Source organism: Engraulis encrasicolus, chromosome 16 (assembly GCF_034702125.1).
Source record: "Engraulis encrasicolus isolate BLACKSEA-1 chromosome 16, IST_EnEncr_1.0, whole genome shotgun sequence".
Lineage (NCBI taxonomy): Eukaryota > Metazoa > Chordata > Actinopteri > Clupeiformes > Engraulidae > Engraulis > Engraulis encrasicolus.
In genome coordinates this window covers 29,685,634-29,698,133 of record NC_085872.1, presented here as the reverse complement: position 1 = coordinate 29,698,133, position 12,500 = coordinate 29,685,634, and the positions used below count along the sequence as shown (strand labels likewise).

The following is a 12,500-nucleotide window of genomic DNA, read 5'->3' as shown; positions in this document are numbered from 1 at the left end:
GCTGAAGCATGGGATGTGTTCATTTAGGCTAGCCGATGTAACATGTAAGTCAATGAGACATTCGGTTTGTTTTCACCCATAAAGGGGCGTAACGCAAATTTAAGAGCAAAGTACCCGGATGGCCGTTCATGAGTATATTACTATTGGCTGACATGTCTTTGTGCTGAGAACATGCGAGCAGTGCACAAGTCTGCAGGTGCGCGCAGCTTAGATGGAACACTGAATTTCCTCCCATAAAATCGCGATTTTCATGTTTTATGATCGTGGCGGCCAAAATCGCGATTTTGATTAAAATTCGATTAATTGTGCAGCCCTACCTGGCTGTACTGTAATCTGTGTGAGTGTGTGTGTGAGTGTGAGTGTGAGTGTGAGTGTGAGTGTGAGTGTGAGTGTGAGTGTGAGTGTGTGTGTGTGTGTGTGTGTGTGTGTGTGTGTGTGTGTGTGTGTGTGTGTGTGTGTGGTGTGTGTATCCGTACCCTGCAGTTCGCGAATCTCCTCTGAGCCCTGGCTGCAGTGTGTGTGTGTGTGTGTGTGTGTGTGTGTGTGTGTGTGTGTGTGTGTGTGTGTGTGTGTGTGTGTGTGTGTGTGTGTGTGTGTGTGTGTCTCTGTACCCTCTAGTTCGCGGATCTCCTCGGAGCCCTGGCTGTAGTTGCGTCGTTCGGAGTCGAGTGTGCTCTGCAGCTGCAGCATCTCCTTCTCCAGCGCCTGGTTGGCGTTCTCCGCCGCCCGGCTCTTCTCCTGCAGCTCGCGGTTCACCGTCTCCAGCTGGCTCATGTTCTTGCTCATCTCCGTGTGGTTCTTGCGTAGCCGAGCCGCCGTGTCCGACTCCGCCCGCAGCAGGTCATTGGCCCCTTCCAGCTGTCAATCGAAGGGGGGGGGGGGATGGAGGTGACACAAACACATTAAGTTACGAGTCATTGGTAAAATATAATATGATGGTGGGACACACACACACACACACACACACACACACACACACACACACACACACACACACACACACACACACACACACACACACACACACACACACACACACACACACACACACACACACACACACACACACACACACACACACACGTTAGGTTTAGAGCCTATAGCAACATGTAATATGCAACTAAAAAACACATTTTAGGTTTGCTGTCCTCTCTTGAAAGTTGATTGACTTGAATGCCATTAGTAATACATGTAACTTTCCAATGTAAGGTGAAGACAATTTGCCAAGCAAGAATAGAAGAAAATATTTGAAAGCCCAGGCTTTTAGCCTATCAAACTTCACTGTCGAGTTGTCACAATTCACTTCTAGCTAGTCACAGCTCACCATCATAGTTACAAGTTACACTATATTTCATGACAAGTGCATTTACAAAACTTCAATAATTTCAAAATACTGTGCAATCGGAATATGCAGTGATCAGTGCTTTCAACTGTACAAATCTAAAATCTGAATTCACACACCGTACTGCAAGCCAAATTGATAGTGGCTGACAACCTGTCATTGCTCAATCTGGACATAACGCTGAGTCACGCAGGGTCATGTGACCAAGCCACTGCTCTGAGGTGACACACTGGTCTGCGTGACTCACTCCCATGACCTCACTTCTGCACACAAGAACTTTGTCGCGCAACATCACAACACGCCGCCCTTACTTCCCATTTACTGAGCCCTGACACAGAGCACCACACATCAGGGAGTGCCAACCTGGGGCCTATCAGGATAAGTTAAGGTTAAGTTAAGAGGTAAATCAACTAATACAAGAGTTTTAAAGAAAATGAGGTCTCCAGGCTGTTCTATTGGATGATTTGCCTTACCTTAACTTAATCTTAACTCATCCTGAACCAGCTTTGTAGTATAGGCCCCTGGACATGGTGTGCAGATGTTTTTTTCACTACTCCTTGAATAAGAAGCTAATCTCAACTCCGGGAAAGGCTCTACACATGAGATAGTAATGCTGCACCACATTTTTTATTATTTGATATAGTGAGGGCACATTCTTGACAGAGGCTAATTGGTGTCTGATGGTTTGTCCTTGGATGTGCATAGGCGCCTGCTAAGAAGCAGATGTATTACAGGGATGGGGCTTTCCAGGAAATGCGACGAATTACATGTTGAGCCACAGGGATGTTATGCTAACCAGGCCGTTAGCGGTAGCATTTAAAAAATGCGTGCAGCCACACGTGTATGTGTGTGTGTGTGTAAGATTAACATATGTAATAAGGTGTACGCCTTCCACATTCCATGCACCACTCACAGGTCATGAACTGGAGGTTTGCGAAGAAACACTCCTGCCCATTATATGCAAGCCAAAGGAGAAAAAAAATCCCTTGTAATTGAAAAGGGCACGCTGGCATTAATTCACTTACTTGACTCTGCAGCTGTGCAATCTTGTCATTGGAGGCCTGGGAATTCTGGCTGATCTTCCTCATGTTTTCCAGTTGCTCTTTCAAGGTGGACACTGCAAGGGGGAAAATAAGGAAAGGATTAGGAAAGGATTAGGAAAGGATGAGGAAAAGACGACCATGGGGACCCTGCGCCACCCCTAGCCTCTCAGCCACCTCGCCGACCACGAGGACCCTGCGCCACCCCCTAGCCTCTGAGCCACCTCGCCGACCATTCACCCTACACGGGTCTAAAGGATGAGGAAAAGACGAGCATGAGGACCCTGCACCACCCCTAGCCTCTGAGCCACCCCTTTCACCTTACCCCGGTCTAACCTCCCCACTCCCTTGCCAGCGGTCACCATCGCTCTGGGGGGGTCACTTCCTGCAGCTGATACATGTGGCACGTTAGCTGGCTGGTCATTGCCAGCAGGTGTGCAAAGGCCTTAATGCCCAGGCGATCCACTTACTAAGACCTACTGACACGCACGGCATGCTATGCCATGCCATGCCATGTCGTGCCACAGAGCAGCGCAGCGCAACACAGCACAGCAGTGCAGCGTCAATGCAGCCTGCCACTCTGCGCGGCGGGCGGCTTACAGTACACAGGCAGTTAGTGGAGGCAAGGAGGTCAGCAGGGGTCAGACAACCAGGTCAAGCTGCTTTCTGCTGCCAGTAATCCACTTGGACTAAACATCTGTTTGGGCTCGCGGTGGGACAAGTTGGGGGGGGGGTGAGAGAGAGAGAGAGAGAGAGAGAGAGAGAGAGAGAGTGCTAGAGAGCAAGAGAAAGCGAGCACGAGAGGGAACGCGCGGACAAAGGCAACAGAGGAAATGGCTGAGCTTAAACTGCAGGCCCAGACAGCAACATACTAAGGGGATTTGGAGTTCGCTAAAATCCAAAAAACAACTCAATACAAACAAACAAGTGCCAGTTAAGCTGCCAAATTAAGGAGTGTACTGTTTAATGCGATCTAAAACCTGTGTGCTTATTTTCACGACACTTGTACATGCTAACGGGGGGCTTTTAAAACCTGACTTGACTCAAAATAGATCATACAGAAACCCAGACGCCAGGCCAAAACATTTCTGCAAACTCAAGTGGATGGAGGGAATGAGGAGTGAGTGTGTAAGAGAGAGAGAGAGAGAGAGAGAGCCAGCGAGCGAGAGAGAGAGAGAGAGAGAGAGAGAGCGAGAAAGAAAGAAAGAAAAAAAGAAAGAAAGAAAGAAAGAAAGAAAGAAGGAAAGAAAGAAAGAGAGCAGAGGCTGTGGGTCATTGAGAGTTAGAGAGACCAGACCTTCATTCTCCACGTTGCGCCTCTTCTCCGCCTCCTGGTCGGCCTTCCTCTGGTATTCTGTGACGCGGTGCTGGATCATCATCTTGTCCTTCTCCAGCAGGGACAGGGACCCTTCCACATTCTTCCTCTGATTCACCTGATGGACAAGACAGAGGCAAACAAGCTCATCATCGTCATCGTCCTCCTCCTCCTCCATCACTACTATGAATGAATCCAGACGAGATGTACATTTGGGCACAGATTCAATAGGCACTTACCTCCTCGTCTAGTTCTTTCAAGATTTTTTCTAATTTTGTATTCGAGGACCTGAAAGAAACAGACAAACAGAAAAAGTTCATCAGCACACATTCTCAATATCAAGGTTTATTAAACAAACAAACAAACAAACAAAAACAAAAACAAACAAACACTGCTGCTAGTGCTATGAATGCTAGCAGATGGGATGGTGTTCCTAATGCATGGATATACAGTGCCCTCCATAATTATTGGCACCCCTGGTTGAGATGTGTTTTTTAGCTTCCAATTATTTTTATTTTTTTTCTAAATAATATGGGACCTTAATGGAAAAAAGAGAAAAATCCAACCTTCAATACAAGTGCATTTATTCAGTGGGGAAAAAATCCCACATAAAGAAATAATTATTTGACATCAAATAATGTGTGTCACAATTATTAGCACCCCTGGTGTTAATATTTTGTACAACCCCCTTTTGCCAACAAAACAGCACCTAATCTTCTCCTATAATGTTTCACAAGATGGGAAAAGACAGAAAGAGGGATCTTCAGCCATTCCTCTTTGCAGAATCTCTCTAAATCATCCAGAGACCTGGGTCCTCTCCTCTGTACTCTCCTCTTCAGCTCACCCCACAGGTTCTCAATGGGGTTGAGGTCAGGGGACTGAGATGGCCATGGGAGGAGCTTGATTTTGTGTCTGGTGAACCATTTCTGTGTAGATTTGGCCATATGTTTAGGGTCATTGTCTTGCTGAAAGACCCAGTGACGACCCAGCTTCAGCTTTCGGGCAGAGGGCAACAGATTTTGATTTAAAATGTCCTGGTATTTCAAAGCATTCATGATGCCATGCACCCTAACAAGGTTCCCAGGGCCTTTGGAAGCGAAATAGCCCCACAGCATCACTGACCCACCCGCATACTTCACAGTGGGTATGAGGTGCTTTTCAGCATGCGCATCTTTCGTGGTACGCCAGACCCACTTAGAGTGTTTGTTGCCAAAAAGCTCAATCTTGGTCTCATCTGACCAAAGCACACGGTCCCAGTTGAAGCCCCAATACCGCTTGGCGAACTCCAGACGCTTGCGTTTATGATTGTGAGTGAGGAAAGGTTTTCTCCGTGCATGCCTCCCAAACAGCTTGTTGGCGTGTAGACAGCGCCTGATGGTTGATTTGGAGACTTTGTGACCCCAGGATGCTACCATTTATTGTAATTCTGTAACAGTGAGCTTTGGAGATCTTTTGATTTCTCTTACCATCCTCCTCACTGTGTGTGGTGGCAAAATAAACTTGGGTCCTCGTCCAGGCTTGTTTACCACTGTTCCAGTTGTTTTGAACTTCTTAATTATTCCTCTCACAGTGGATATGGGCAGCTGCAGTTGAGTGGCAATCTTCTTGTAGCCTCTGCCTGACCTGTGAAGGTCGACGCACATCTGCCTCACTTGTATGCTGTGTTCCTTTGTCTTTCCCATGTTTAAGAGTGGATAAGAGAAATGGCCTCGGTGTCACGTCATATTTATACCCCAGGGAAACAGGAAGTGGTGAATTACTAATTAAATGTTCCTACATAGTCTGGTAAACTTTGTAAACTACTGTAGAAATGACAGAAATGCTTCAATTATATTTATTTCCTGGGAATTGTTAAGGGTGCCAATAATTGTGGAACAGGTGATTTAATGAAAAATAATTATTTTTTAGTCAGGGATTTTTTTTTTTCTTACAATTCATTTGAGTTGAAGGCTACATTTTCCTACAATTTTCAGTGTGACAGTATTCTTCTGCAATAAACACTGAATTTATTTTAAGGCTTTTAACACATCTCAACCAGGGGTGCCAATAATTACGGAGGGCACTGTAATACGGGCCACTGACCGGCACTTGGTCTCCATCTCGTCCTTGAGCTGCATCTCGCTGTGGAGCTGCTCCTCCAGCTGGTAGATCCTCTTCTGCAGACTCTCCAGCTGCAGGGACAACACAACACAACACAACACATGGCCCGTCAAGCACAGTCAATCACATACACCCACACACACACACACCCACACACACACACACACACACACACACACCTACACCACACAGACTCATATAGACAACACAACACACAGCCAGTCAAGCACATAGTCATTTACACACACCCAAACACAAATACACAAACAAACTCACTCATATACGCGTGCAACACAACACACAGCACGTCAAACACATACAGCCACACACAACCACACACACAAATACACACAAGCCGCTGTTTTACTTTGGTCAGAGCGGAAGAGACCCTGGTGCAGGGGTCGGTAACCTATGGCACGCTGGCAGTCATTGACAAGAACATTTTAAATTGGCACTCGGTGCCACAAAGGTTGCCGACCCCTGCCATGGCGCTTCCCCGTTCCACAGCTCATGTGCTGGGCAGCCCAGCTGCACTCGTGGAGTACCAACCTGACTCTTGTCCTCGTTGGTGGAGCTGGTGTGCTTCTCACTCGATTTCCTACTGGACGAGCGGAGACGCCTATGGGAACATTTCACAATTTCAGCTTATTTATTTATTGGTGATCAAAAGCCATGGATTACTGTTAATCAGTGATTAAGTCAGCAGTTAAACATACTCATAGCCTAGGTGATTACTGACGTCTTTTAACTGAACAGGGCGATCTACGAACATACAAACTATGTTAGCTGCTTAATTGGTTGATATGCAAGTTCCTAACTAATTGCTTAGTAGCGACGATCTGTCCAAGGCCTTCCCAATGAATACAGCTGAGAAACTTACCGGAAGTCTGAACCTGCATTTGCTATTGTGCATCATTGTGCATGTTATTGTGCACATAAAACAGAATATAAACGGCCCCTTGCATATGCAGCCATCTGGCACAGCACCAAAACACGTCATCCTAAATGGACAACGTCCAGTGCAACAGGACAGGAAACAAATTCCTATAACAGTCATACTTAAATATAGCTGGGGAAACAGTGCGCAATTCTCTTTTGAAAACGGGCACACAGACTAAACACTGAGTGATGTGGTCTCTATAAGTCATTCAGAGGGGCCACACCCTCCTGCTCCTGCTCCTGCTGCTCCGGTGAAGAGGAGCTACAGCCTGGGGCTGGACTCAAGGCCTGGGTGGCTGCTGCAGTAGCTGATGCTACAGTACAGTCAGAGAGAGTAGAGAGAGAGAGGTTCCATTGGCCCATTGTTTCCGGGTTCTATTATTGCAAGGGGGAGGGGGGGGGAAATCCCCCTTTAGGCAGACCTAGGCAGACCTAAGGACTGTTCTATTCAATGCTAGGAGTATTATGACACGCCCCTTTAGGCAGACCGGAACCTGGTCAGGTTAGGTGCCCATAGCAACCTATTACATTGGCATATCTCTATATACTTAAAGAATCTCTGGTACAGTAGTGTTGCTCAACAGGGACTCTACAGCACCTCGAGGGGGGGGCGCTGGGTCTTTGGGAAGGTGTTGAGAAGGAGACAGCTGACAGACGCGGGACTTAGTTGCAAATGGGGGGGCTTATAGTCTATATTATTCTTTTATTAAACTAAGGGGGGTGTTGGCAGGCTCATGAGGAGGTCGAGGGGGTACAGTAACACCTTGTCATAAAACGCAGTGACTAGATCAATGCAACTTACTGCATCCTTCTGCCTCCAACAGAGCATTACAGAATGGAACTAATTCTGCTGCACAAATTCCCACATTCTATTGTCCGAATTGCTTGCACAAATTCCCTTATTCTGTTGTCCGAATTGCTTGCACAAATTCCCTTATTCTGTTGTCCTAATTGCTTGCGCAAATTCCATCACATTGCTTGCAGACATTCCATCACATGTCTTGTAGACAGTCAGGACGCGGTGACAGGTGATGGTGAGACTCACTGGTGGGTACTGTAGTAGGTGAAGCCCACGAAGGGGAGCTGGTTGCCCACGAAAGCTTTGGGGATGGGGAAGGTCTCCTCCTCTCCCCGGTCCTCCTCGATGTCGTCGAAGTTGCTGGTGTCGACGTCGCTGCTCAGCTCGGGCACCACTGGGGCCGCCGCTGAAAAAAAGAAAAACGCAAGAAGAGACATTACATCGGGCCGGCAACGGACATGGCTGCAAAACACCTACAAGAGATGAGCGAGTTTTAGGAGAAAGGGACACGGGGAAGATGATGAGGCAGCAAGTCAGCAAGTCACATGGGTGAAGATGATGATGCTTGCACTGTACAGTATGCATATGAACTTCCAAAACTCCTGATCTGAGCACCCAAACGTCTTTACAGCTTCACAAAGAAGTCCATTAAATGCTTACAATTAAACTGTTAACTAAGTGCAATTAGTAAGTGCATTTTTAATCACTAATTTCTTATGGCAAGGCAAAATACAAACACAGGGATAGCACAAACGCAGTATCCTATGCTCTCGCTTCCTGACAAGACTGTGGGGGTGTTGTAAATTCCGCAAAGAATGTTTCCAATATGCTCGTGTGTTTACATAATTGGTGTTTGGAGTTACAGTTAACAAGCCCTCTCGCTGCCCCAAATGCGTGACGGCGCGCTTGAAGATGGAGTTACCCTCTCGATGTCATTGCATGCCGTTTCCATGCCAACATGTCACTATACATCAGGAGACACACCATCCGAGAGAGCAGCCTGACTGGCTAAGATGCTACCGAAAAAATATCCCCCAAATAGCAGGGGAAGAAGGGGGAGATTTAAAGTGGCTTTACAGCTAGCAAGATTCCCAAGATGGATAGGAGATCTGTATCCTACTACACCTTTCACACAAGCCAAGAGAGGGGCAGAGAGGGACCGAAAGGGAGAGCCAGGGAGAGTGAAACAGAAAGAGGGACAGAGAGAGAGAGAGAGAGAGAGAGAGAGAGAGAGAGAGAGAGAGGGAGAGAGAGAGAGAGACACACACACACACAAAAAAGTCAGATACAGAGTGATAGAGTAGAAGGATGGGTGATGAGTTTGGGGAATGAACACTGCTCCCTGGCGTCATGACTAGCTGACCCCCGCTGCCCTGAGGTGTAGTCCTGGGGGGGTTGGAGCACCATGTCTGAGCACCAGGCCAGGAGTACCAGCTAAGGCCAGCTGGCATCCGCACCCAAGCCAGCAGCCAACTACAACTCCGTCAGAATTGCAACAACAAAAATCGACAACAGAAGATGTTTATTATTGTGCTATTCTACCGATTCAAAGCTAGCTCATAGCTTTGACATGAAGTTGCACAGGGAGTGGTCTCTTTTCTCACGGTGTGAGGGCTGCACTTACTGTCCCTGATGCTCTCCCACGTCCACTGGTCGTTCTTGAAGAAGGAGTGTCGTTTGATTTCGTCGACCCCGTTTCGGCCTAACCTCACCTCCCTGGGGATAAACGCAGGGACGGAGCGTCAGTAATGTATTGGAGGAACACATGCATGCATGCACGCACACACACACACACACACACACACACACAGACACACACAGACACACACAGACACACACAGACACACGCACACATAGCTAAAACCTTCCCAACAAAGGGTTGATTCATATACACGTCTTTAAAAAGGGCTTGGAAAAATCGCAGGCAATCAAGTTAATTTCCCCACTTTTGCGGGATTTTACCTGTCGGTTAGAAAGGCGCAGATGAGGTTCTTGGCGTCCTTGGAGATCTCGCTGTCCTCTGGGAACGCCAGGGCGTTCTTGTGGTTCATGATCTTGCTGTACGTCCCGACCAGCGAGTCCGCATAAAACGGCGTGTCACCTGCGGGGTTAAATCATCAGGAAATCCACTTTACGGGGGCAGAGGGCCACCAGACCACAACACAATTAACTCAGGAAGCCCACGGACTACGCCAAGTATCCAAGGCAAACATCCAGGCTTTCACCGGGTCATGTGGAATTAACTACAGGATGTCATAGGTGCAGTTTGTGAAATCCATGAACGTGCACTTCTCTTTTGTATGTCTCTAGCTTACAATTCAATTTAAATGTGCTTTGAGGTAAAAGCATTGCCGATGTTATTCTTTTTAGAACCAAAAATATACAAACTTTGACTAGCATTGTGCACAGCTCTGTCTTCACGTGTCCCCTAAAAAAAACAGTGACTAAATGGGAGCCTTTCAGTGCGCCTTTTTAGCAAAACACGCTAGTCTGAGTCCGCAGGCCATTCTGTCCATTTCAATTGACTTTTTTCAAAACTTAACAAATGGCTGCAAACCACAACTTACCCACTAGCATTTCATACAGGAACACGCCGACCGACCACCAGTCGCATTCTCTGCCATAGTAACCATCTCCCCCTTGTGATTTCAGTACCTCAGGTGATATGTAGTCAGGGGTTCCCACCGCAGTGTCACATCGTACCATACCGTCCTGGTGACCAAGGGCACAAATGTGCACAAAAACTTTTAAACATCAACAGGGGAAAGTATGACAACAAAAACAGTCTCACAAATATGCCCCCCCCCCCTCCCTCCCTCCCTCCCTCCAACCACCCGACTGCCTACAACAACAGCAGGGTTTGTTGTCATTTAGGGCTGTACCTTATTCATTTTCATACACGTTCCGAAGTCGGCAAGCTTCAAGTGGCCCGATTTGTCGAGCAACATGTTGTCAGGCTTCACATCCCTGTAAGGGGAGAGAGGGGGGAGGAAGGAGATTAATATAAAAGGATGCGCTGATGAATCGAAACTGACAGCTACCTCAGGCAAGAGAAAACCTTTAACAATGTCTGGAAACGCAGCACAAACAAACAAAGAGGCCGGGGAGTTCCAACAAGATGATGAGGAGAAAAAAAAATTAAGACAAAAGGCAGAGGAGGATGAGGAAGAAGAGGACAAGGTGGAGAGAGAGGAGAGAACGAGGAGAAGGGACAGAGAGTGGGGAAGAGAAGAAGAGGACAAGGTGGAGAGAGGAGAGAACGAGGAGAAGGGACAGAGAGTGGGGAAGAGAAGAAGAGAAGCGACAGAAGATGGAGTGAAGTAGGAGACGGAGTGACAGAAGAAAAAATGAGGAGGTTTTGGAGGGAAGAGAAGAAGAGAGAGAAGAAGCAGTATATACAAAGAAAGTGGATGTAAGAAGAAGCGTCATTTTGTTTCTTTTCCGGTATCCACTTTATGTCGGGTGAACGCCCCCTTAGGAGACCTTCGGTTAGGAGACCTTCGGAGTCCTGAGGTTGAGAATCAATGAAGTCCCCTTAGCGCTGTAGAAGGCGGTAGCGCACGTCTTGCGCAAACACCTCCAAAAGAGAAGAAGAAGTAGGGGACAACGCCCCCTTAGGAGACCCAACTTGAGCACACGCTTTTGCATTGAGTGGGCGTGTTTTGCGATATCTTGGTTTGATTCAGTATTTTTGGTATATAGGTGAGGATTACAATGAAGAGCAGGAGGAGGAAGGGGAGGGGGAGGAGTGCAGAAGCATAGGAAGTAGAGGAGAAGCGATAGAGAGCAGAGACGGAAAAGGACAGTGAGGGTGACTGACGACAGGAAGGAGGACAAAAGCCAGACATGTGGAGGAAGAAAGGAGGAGAAGAAAAATAATTGATGTAGGAAGAAAAAGGAGAGAAGGGAAGAGGAGCAGAATGAGAGGAGGAAGACAAAACTTAAACTTAGATTAGACTAGACTAGACTTATGGAGGAAGAGGGGAAGAAAAAGAATTGATCTAGGAAGAAAAAGGAGAGAAGAGAAGAGGAGCAGAATGAGAGGAGGAAGACAAAACTCAACTAGACTTAGGGAGGAAGAGGAGAAGAAAAAAAGATGACGGTAACAAGGAAAAAAGGAAAGAACAGAAGAGAGGAGCAGAAAAAGAGAGGCGTTGAAAAAGAGAGGCGTTAAGTACCAACCTGTGTATAAAGCCCATGGAGTGGATGCCGTCGAGTGCCAGCACCACCTCGGCGGTATAGAAGCGCGCCCACTTCTCTGGCACGTCGTAGTTGCTCATCAAGTTGACCAGGTCTCCGCCCGGCATGTACTCCATCACCATATAGAGGTAGCGGTCGTCTTGGAATGCGTAAAAAAGCTGCAGAGACCGCACACACAGGATTTAGTTTAGGGCATTGGCTGATTGACTTGGTACTGTGTACCGTAGGGATGCACCGATGTGACATTTTTGGTCGATACCAATCCGATATTAATGTTATGGCTAATAACCAATATTAAATGATATATTGACATGGCTTTTAAATCACTTTTCAATCTCAAAGCATGTTTTGAAACAAAAAGCAACCAACGGTGTTACTTAAAAAGCCTTTACAATAGGATTTTCATCTTTAAAAGAAATTGGTATGAGGGAGCACTACATGCGTAAGGGGGTCACAGCCACCAGTTTGGGGACCACTGTAAACAAATATACAGTTGGTGACTGCGTAAATGAGGAGTATAGCATTAATATCGGGCGGGTTTTTCATGTCAGACTGATATTGATATGCTTAAAAAAATGCCAAATATCAGCCGATGCTGATGTTAATGACGATATACAGTATTGTGAATCCCTAGTAGAGTGGTACATGGATGAACAAGGTTGACTGCATCAACTCATCAACAAACCACTATTCAATTGAACTATGTGTATTAGAAGAAGGCAGTGGATTTGAGAATGCTGGATGTAACTGGATAAAAACATGTCT

General features: G+C 46.8%; 1 protein-coding gene across 3 annotated transcripts in view; it reads right to left on the bottom strand.

Annotated features, from left to right (window-relative positions):
- The window catches only part of rock1 (Rho-associated, coiled-coil containing protein kinase 1), a 61,291-nt gene that overhangs the window by 25,400 nt on the left and 23,391 nt on the right, over window positions 1-12,500 (bottom strand). For all 3 annotated transcript variants that reach the window (XM_063219330.1, XM_063219328.1, XM_063219329.1), the window contains 12 exons: window positions 11,718-11,893; window positions 10,418-10,502; window positions 10,103-10,247; window positions 9,498-9,636; window positions 9,160-9,251; window positions 7,782-7,941; window positions 6,347-6,416; window positions 5,780-5,868; window positions 3,937-3,985; window positions 3,680-3,815; window positions 2,368-2,459; window positions 612-858 (listed from right to left, as the gene is read on the bottom strand). In XM_063219330.1, the coding sequence (XP_063075400.1) occupies window positions 612-858; window positions 2,368-2,459; window positions 3,680-3,815; window positions 3,937-3,985; window positions 5,780-5,868; window positions 6,347-6,416; window positions 7,782-7,941; window positions 9,160-9,251; window positions 9,498-9,636; window positions 10,103-10,247; window positions 10,418-10,502; window positions 11,718-11,893 (1,480 nt within the window). The remainder of the gene's footprint in view (window positions 1-611; window positions 859-2,367; window positions 2,460-3,679; window positions 3,816-3,936; window positions 3,986-5,779; window positions 5,869-6,346; window positions 6,417-7,781; window positions 7,942-9,159; window positions 9,252-9,497; window positions 9,637-10,102; window positions 10,248-10,417; window positions 10,503-11,717; window positions 11,894-12,500) is intronic.